At 52.1% G+C, this 8,756-nt stretch overlaps 1 protein-coding gene across 1 annotated transcript; it reads left to right on the forward strand.

Annotated features, from left to right (window-relative positions):
- The first annotated feature begins 4,811 nt into the window (after nt 1–4,811).
- Nucleotides 4,812–7,595, forward strand: RPS16 (ribosomal protein S16). Its single transcript, XM_070398810.1, has 5 exons — nt 4,812–4,921; nt 5,053–5,154; nt 7,017–7,113; nt 7,224–7,271; nt 7,403–7,595. Exons 1-5 carry the CDS (start codon nt 4,874–4,876, stop codon nt 7,546–7,548), a joined length of 441 nt encoding a protein of 146 aa, XP_070254911.1. The 5' UTR covers nt 4,812–4,873; the 3' UTR covers nt 7,549–7,595.
- The last annotated feature ends 1,161 nt before the right edge of the window (nt 7,596–8,756 follow it).

Raw genomic sequence — 8,756 nt, forward strand, 5'->3', positions numbered from 1 at the left:
CAGGAAAAGAGGGACTGGTCTCTGAGGATATTCTTCACAAGGTGGAAAAGGGCCGTGGGCTGTCACCCACAGCCGGGACCCCAGGGCATCCAGCTGCCGCTGTAGCCTGAACACAGCAGTCCCCACGGATGGGCCCTCCTCAAACCCAACTTAGCTCCAGCCAGAAGCAGCTTGGAGTCTCAGCAGGACACACCTGTGGGGACAGAGTGACTTGGTGTCTCTGGGCAAGGGCCTGATCCCAAATTCCCACCCCCAAGGTTTCTGACTTCTGGCCTGGAACAAGTCCATTTCACCTCTTTGGGTATCAGTTTTCTCATCTGTAAAAGGGAACTCTGAATAATCCCTATTTTTAAAAAAATATATACAGTTTTATTTATTTCAGAGAGGAAGGGAGAGGGAGAGAGAGAAACATCAATGATGAGAGTCACTAGTCGGCTGCCTCCTGCATGCCCCACACTGGGGATCAAGCCCACAACCTGGGCATGCGTCCTGACCAGGAATTGAACTGTGGCCTCCTGGTTCATAGGTCGACACTCAACCACTGAGCTCTGCTGGCTGGGCAATAATCCCTATTTTGAGGGCTGACACTAGCCCATACTGTACCTGTGTAAGTTAGAAAAGGACATTCATTCCTTAAAACATTTCCAAGTGCTATTTTGTTAGAAAAAAAGATATTTACTGCCATCTGCTGAAAATTGACTACTATGTCCAGGATGTGAATACTATCCTTGTGTATGTGGGATCCTTGTGCAGTGTACAACCTTCACATCCATACACACAAGGCGCGCACGCGTGCACACACACACACATACACACGATGGCCCTGTCCACCTTAGAGGATCAGTGTGAAGAGTAAATAAGCTAATATACTTAAAGCATTTAGACTAGTATCTGGCACAGAGTAAACACTATTTATGTGTAGCTATAATCGTCATCATTATTTGTTATTACTAGAGGCCCGGTGCACAAAAATTTGTGCACTCGGGGGTCCCTCAGCCCAGCCTGTGCCCTCTCGCAGTCTGGGACCCCTCGGGGGATGTCCACCTGCTGGCTTAGGCCTGCTCCCCGGGGGATTGTGCCTAAGCTGGCAGTGATACATCCCTTGGGGGATGTCCACTTGCCAGCGGGCCGAAGCTGCAGTTGAATATCCATAGAGCTGCTGAGGAGGCAGGAGAGGCTCCCACCATTGCCTCTGTGATGCTGTCAGCCTGGCTTGTGGCTGAGCAGAGCTCCCGCTGTGGGAGTGCACTGACTACCATGGGGCAGCTCCTGCATTGAGCATCTGCCCCCTGGTGGTCAGTGTGTGTCATAGTGACCAGTCATTCCCAGTCGTTCTGCTGTTAGGGTCAATTTGCACATTACCGCCCTAACGGGTTTGGCTCAGTGGATAGAGCGTTGGCCTGCGGACTGAAGGGTCCCAGGTTCGATTCTCGTCAAGGGCATGTACTCTGGTTGCATACACATCCCCAGTAGGGGGTGTGCAGGAGGCAGCTGATTGAAGTTTCGCTCTCATCGATGTTTCTAACTCTCTATCCCTCTCCCTTCCTCTCTGTAAAAAATCAATAAAATATATTTGGAAAAAAATTGCATGTGCACATTACCCTTTTATTATATAGGATAGAAGCCTGGTGCACGGGTGGGAGACAGCTGGTTTGCCCTGAAGGGTGTCCCGGATCAGGGTGGACAGGGGACCCCCAGCTCCCTATGATCCCCCACGCCGCCCCTGCTCACGATCGCTGGCTCTGCCCATGCTCAGGCCTAACACCTCTGGCCAAGGCATTAGGCCTGGGCAAGGGACCCCCAGCACCCCACCATCGCCAACTCGGCCCCTGCTCCCTGCAATTGACGGCTCCGCCCTAATGCCTCTCACCCAGGGGACCCACAGCTCTCCAAGAGACCTCCTGCTCCACCCCTTCCCAGGCCTAACGCCTGTGGCCAAGTCATTAGGCCTGGGCAGGGGACCCCAAGCTCCCACCATCAGCGACTCTGCCCCTGCTCCCCATGATCGCTGGCACCGCCCCTGCCCAGGCCTAACGCCTCTAGCCGAGGCATTAGGCCTGGGCAGGGGACCCCCTCCAGCTGCAGCCGTCCTGCGATCGCGGGCTCCGCCCCTGCCCAGCTCCCATCGCTGGCTCCACCCCTACTTCCCCCTATCACTGGCCAGTGCGGCAAAGGCGCCCGATTCTCCGATCATGGCTGGGGGGCAGGGCAAAGGCGGCCCTGGTGGCCGCCTTTGCCCTTCCCCCCGGCTCTTAGCTCCCCCCTGGGTTTCCGATCACTGTCAGTGGCAGGGAGCTTCTTCCGTGCTTTCCCTTTCGCCTCCCTGCATTGTGCCTACATATGCAAATTAACCGCCATCTTGGCTGGTGATTAATTTGCATATCTCGCTAATTAGCCAATGGGAAGGGTAGCGGTCGTACGCTAATTACCATGTTTCTCTTTTATTAGATTAGATGTGCCATCATTGTTCTAGACTTCAGAGACAGCAGGGAACAAAATATATTTGTCAAGACTGGGGCTGGGTCATGGACTGGATACCCAGAACACTAGTGCCAATGCCTCTGCCGCTAACAGTCATGTCTTCCAAGCCTAGTGGATTCTTCCAAAACTTCCAACTTCACTAAGAAGCTAATGAAATACTCACCAAGAGATCATCTAGGGTGTAGAGACTGCCATCATTTTTGTTTCACTACAATTCTGAGGTAGGAAGGAGAATCAGATCTTGGAGTGGGAGAGCCTGAGCTTCCGCAGACATGCCCCTGCTTTCCCTCCCTGCCTGACTGCTGACTCTCCCCTCCTGCTCCTCACCAGCATCTTCATGATGGCAACCAGGAAGTAGAAAGGCTCCTGAGGACAGAGGGGTGGTCCTGGGCCCCCTGAAGGCCTTACCAGCAGGAGAATGATCCAGAGAGGCCGCATGGGCACCCTGCCTATCCCCAGGCTTTCTCTGGTCCCGTGGCCCAGGGTCCCGGAAGCAAGAGGTACAGAGAGAGGGAGCAAGTTGGAAGACTGGAGGGGGTGAAGGGAACTGCCCCGTTCCCTCCCTGTCCAGCTCCACTCAGTCCACAGATACTCAGGGAATGCTCTCCAAGAGGCAGGGGAAGACTGTGACTCTAGAGTAGAGAGGGCCTAAGTCAGGGGGCTTACTGACCCCCCCCCCCCCCCCCCAAGGCAGATAGGAGGCTTGATTAGTACATGAGGATCAGCCTGGAGAGTTTGGAGCCTCCTCCGCTCCCAAATGGGCCCATAAGATAGTAGTGCGTGGTGTGAGTGGGCATCCTGTGCTAGGCCTTATCCGTGTCTGAAGGTGCATAACGGGGGTCTTTGCTCTCCTTTCTGCTTCTACTTGTCCCACGTATCTTGGATCTCTGTGCCTGCCTGTCCCTGTCTGTCTCTTTCTGAGGGTTTGGGCTCTCTGTCTCGGAATCTCCATCGCTTGTATTTTCTGACTGACAGGTGTCTCTCCTTTCTCCTCCTCTTCTCCCTTGGCCCCTTTGTCTTTCTGCTCCACGTGTGCTGTTATGTCTGTGTGTCCCTCCAGGTCATGCTGTGGGTGCTCCCTTCCTCCTGCCCCTTTCCCTCTCACTCTCTCACCCTTTTGGAGCTGGACTCTAGGCCCACCAACCTCTGCCTCATCTCAGGCCTCCAGGCAAAAGGTGAATTACCACACCCCTTTGAACCTTGGACCCGAGGCCCAGTGCTGCCAGAGAAACTGAGGCAGCAGTGGGCTCCCTCCACACAGCCTAGAGGATCCTCCTGGCTGGGAAGGGAGCATCCTGAGTGGGGGGAACAAGGCAGGTGACCCCCTCCTGAGGTTGCTCAGATGGGAGGGGGTGGGGGCGGGGGGCACTGGGCTGGAAAATTCTGTGGAGAGAGGCCTGGGGGCAGAGAACGCGGAGATGATCTAGGGATTCCAGGTAGGGAGCCTGCGAGGGAGATTCCGGAGGCAGGTCTCTAAGGGAAGGAGGATTCTGGGAGAGGAATTCCAAGGACATCGGTTGCTGGGGAAAGGAGGCTCTGAAGGGAAATAAATTCTTAAGGATGGTCGATTTTGAGGGAGAGGGCTCTGAGAGAGAGGAAGATTTTGTGAAAGGAGATTCTAGGGGGTTGGTTCTAGAAAAGGTGTATTAGGGAGAAAGGGAGATTCCGGAGGAGGGGGTTCTGAGGAGATTGTGGGGGGAACGATGGGGGAGGAAGCCCTTGAGTGGAGGGAGATGAAGGGAAAGGAATCCAGAGTGAGGGACCCCAAGAGGCAGACAGGGGAGTGGACTTCTGAGAGGATTCTGGTGAAAGGTGGGTTCTAGGGGAGGGGACTCCAGGAGGAAGAGGACTCTGGGAGAGGACTCCCCAAGAAGGTGGGCTCCAGCGGGTAGGAGGACTCTGAATCCTCAACCTGGGAATCCTGCCTGATTGCCGGCTCCGGAGGGGAGATTCTGGCGGGGGAGGCTTTGGGGAGGAAGTCTGCGGGCGATGAGGGTTAAGGAAGGCCTCTTTATCGGGGACTTAGGATCGGTGTTTGCAGGGGGTAGGAGGAGGGAGGTTAGTAAAAACCGGCATGCAAATGAAACTGCTGTGACCAATGAGGGATGAAGATGTGAAGAACGGCGTGTGCTCCTCACCCTTCTTTGGCTGCACTACCCTTCAGGCCCCGCCCCTTCCGCTCCAGGTCCCGCCCACCGCTCAGGGGATCCGCCATCCTGCCGCCAACCGGAGTCCTGCCCTCTGGCTACCTCACAGCCGTAAAGCTCCTCCTCGTCGCGACGCTGTGCTCAAGGCGCCTGCGCACACCCTGTAAAGCCGCCCGGGTGGCCCCGCGTTTCCCTTTTCCGGTGTCGGCGCCGCGCGGTGAGGATCTCTGTGCACGCCCGCAGTCATGCCGTCCAAGGGTCCTCTGCAGTCTGTGCAGGTCTTCGGACGCAAGGTGGGCCGGGAGCCGGGGAGAGGGGTCGGGGAAGCCGGGTCTGGAAGGGGTCGATGGCAGGTTTCTGGGCCTACGCGGGAGCCGGAACCGTGATCTCACGTGGCCCTCGTCTCTCCCCTCGCTTTCTGTAGAAGACGGCCACAGCCGTGGCGCACTGCAAACGGGGCAACGGCCTCATAAAGGTGAACGGACGGCCCCTGGAGATGATCGAGCCGCGGACGCTTCAGTACAAGGTGCTGGCACTGACGACGGGCGTTTGGGTTGAATGGGGGACTGTGGACAGATGTTGAAATAAGCAGGTTCCTGGAGTTCGTTGATCTTGGAAGCTGAGGAATCTGGTACCAACAGGGATGTTTAGAAGCTGAATTGGGATCAGAAAAATGGGGTATTTGGCGATGGTGTGGGGTTTGGGGGTACAGAAGATGTGATAAAAGCTTAGAGTGAGTGAAAACCTGGATGATTAGAGGTGGAGGTAGAAGAGAGTAAAGGATAAATAGTGATGGAAGGAGACTTGACGTGGGGTGGTGAACACACAGTATAATGTGCAGATGGCACATGGCAGAATTGTACACTTTATTAACCAATATTACCCCAATAAATTTAATAAAAAAAAGTGAATGTTGAAGATTGAGAAGGTGCTTTGAAAACGGATATTTGGAAGCCCACTCAATTGCGGACAAGAGACAAGAGCATTACCAGAGTTTTTTTGGCCTGATTTCTCGAAATTAGTTAATAAGGGATAACAGTTTCCACTCCTCTGGACTTTGTAGGTACTCAGTAAGATTTAAAAGAACAGGAATGGAATTTGGGTTTATTTTGCTTGGCTGAGAAGGGGCTCCTCTCTGTTGGAGCCTCAGTTTCTTTGAGATTGAAGTGTGATTTTTGTCTCTGATAGCCTATGTTGAGGCAACTAACTACTCTTCCTTTGTTGAGTTCGTCATCTGTAAAATGGGAATAAGTTTTACCTTCAAGGGCTGTTGTGAGGATAAATTAGAATACCTTCCATAAAGTCTATTACTTTTAAATGTAAAGAATAACATCCTTGCCCTGGCCAGTTTAGCTCACTGGATAGAGCGGCGGCCTGGGGACTGAAGAGTCCCAGGTTCAATTCCGGTCAAGGGCTTGTACCTTGGTTGCGGGCACGACCCCAGTGGGGGGTGTGCAGGAGGCAGCTGATCGCTGCTTCTCTCTCATCGATGTTTCTAACTATCTCTCTCCCTTCCTCTCTGTAAAAAATCAATAAAATATATTTAAAAAAAAAAGAATAACATCCACATTTCGGGGTTAGTTAGAATTTAGAGGTAGGGTCTAAGATACTTGGTATAGCAGACATTACATATTGCGGCTTACTCTTCCAGTTTATTTGAAGGCTTTGTATGCACAGCCTGTGAGTGCTGGGGGCAACAGTGATCCAGAAGGCCCCAGGCCCTGCCCTCAAAGAGCTGCCAGTCTACTGGGGGAAACAGAATGGATCTAATACCAGACACTACTCCCAGAGTATTTGGAGTTGGGATGGGGGGACCAGGCGAGGATTCTGGCATCTGAGTGGGTCAGGGCAGGATGGGGGCGGTTTGAAGGGAGACCTGTGATCTGAGACCTAAAATAGGTAAAATAAATGTGTCCAAGCACATGCAAGATGCTTATGTCTGGCAAAATGAGGATGTGGCACACATTACTGTGTGGTTGTAATTCCTTTGGAAATCTGTGGGGCTCAAAGGGAGGATGGAGAACTCAGATGGGGAACCCAGAAAAGGCACCTGATATAGCCCTAGAGTGCTTTTTGTTGTTTGAGGCAGCTTTGGTAGCAGCAAAGGTTTCCTTACTATTGAGCTAAAAGTCAGAAGTCTTAAGAACCAGTCTGAGATGGGGAATCTGAGATGCAGGGAGGTTGCCTGCTTAGGTTTGCTTTGAACAATCTCATCGGTCTTCCATTCCTCCATTCCTGGCTGTGTAGTGATAGCTCAACCCTCCCACGGCCACTAGTACTTTGGGGCCATTGGTGGCAGAAGCTACATGAAGAGAGAGAAGGATGCTCAATGAAGTGGCTCAGTCGCCCAGATTGTGGTCTAAAATCCTATCATCTCCCCCCCTCCAGCTCCTGGAACCTGTTCTGCTTCTTGGGAAGGAGCGATTTGCTGGCGTGGACATCCGAGTCCGTGTGAAGGGTGGTGGTCATGTGGCCCAGATTTATGGTAAGTCCCAGGAGGACCTGGGCAACATGGGTGGGAGGTGGCTCTGAGAGCAAGGTCCTACTCCTGGATCTTAAAACTAATGTACCTTATTTTGTGTGGTTTTCTCACAGCAATCCGCCAGTCCATTTCCAAAGCCCTGGTGGCCTATTACCAGAAATGTGAGTGAGTGGGTCCTTCCCATCAGCGTGGGGGTGGGTGCAAGTCAAGTGCCAGCTCTGGCATTTAGCTCCAGACAGTAGGCGAATGCTTCCGTGGTCATCTAAATCTTTATCCCATTTCTTATCCCCAGATGTGGATGAAGCTTCCAAGAAGGAAATCAAAGACATCCTTATCCAGTATGACCGGACCCTGCTGGTAGCTGATCCCCGTCGCTGTGAATCCAAAAAGTTTGGTGGTCCTGGTGCCCGTGCTCGCTACCAGAAATCTTACCGATAAGCTCATCTGGGTTCACCTTTATAATAAACAATGGTCATGGAATTTAAGGTTTCAAGGATTGTGCTATCTTTTGTGGTAGTCTTTGGCTAAAAGAAATACAGGAAACACCTCAAACCCACTGCCAGTCTGGATTTTAAGCCCTTCCATAAGCCACCACTCTGGGGTTAGTGTGGATGGGTGGGAAGGTAGGTGGGAGCAGACCTGGCCCCTTTCCCTGCACCCCAGAGGAGTGGAGTGTGCGGGCACAGCTGAGATGAGGAGGTTCGGGGCAATTGTTTGTTTAGGGTATCAATGAGTTTGTCTTTATTTCAATTCTTTTGCTGTTGGTTAGCACCTCAGGAAAGAGCAGGGGAATGTATACTATCAATAATCTTGACTACAAAGAAAGATGGTCTGGGTGGAGTCTGAAGTCAGCAACTAAGGGCATGACTGGGCTGGGAAAGGAATTTTAATATATTTTTATTGATTTTAGAGAGGGAGAGAGAGAAACATCAATGATGAGAGAGAATCATTGATTGGCTGCCTCTTGCACACCCACAACGGGATTGAGCCCACAACCTGAGCATGTGCCCTTGACCGGAATCAAACCCTAGACCCTTCAGTCCGCAGGCCAACCCTCTATCCATTGAGCCAAACCAGATAGGGCAGGGATTTAATATCAATCTGTAGCTTAGATAAGATTAGGGGGCAAGGGCCCTAAAACCCACAGGGGCTTCATCTGGCTTCAACCAGAAGTCAATACTGCCTCCTGGGGGAAAAGTAAGTCCTAGTTAGGCTCTCTAGTAACTGTGCTAATGGGGCTCAAAACATGGCTTTGAGGTCTTCGATGTGCGTGCCCTTCAATGAGAGCCAACAAGTGGGCTTTCAGTTCCTACCATTGGGCTACAACGTGATAGGACATTTCCACTGTCAAAAAGAAAATTCTGTGGGATGGTGCGTGTATATGTACAGCTAGTATAGGTTCTAGGACCACCCACAGATACCAAAATCCTGGGATGTTCAAGTCCCTTAGTCTTCATATCCAATGCAGAGTTCCACATTGGGAGTTCAGTTCATTCCCCCATCCCTGCCTTTTTATTTTTTAAATATATTTTTATTGATTTTTTACAGAGAGGAAGGGAGAGGGATAGAGAGCTAGAAATATCAACGAGAGAAACATCGATCAGCTGCCTCCTGCACACCCCCCACTGTGGATGTACATGACCTTG

Source organism: Myotis yumanensis, unplaced genomic scaffold (genome assembly GCF_028538775.1).
Source record: "Myotis yumanensis isolate MYYU_CA2020_CCGP unplaced genomic scaffold, mMyoYum1.0.hap1 SCAF_18, whole genome shotgun sequence".
NCBI lineage: Eukaryota > Metazoa > Chordata > Mammalia > Chiroptera > Vespertilionidae > Myotis > Myotis yumanensis.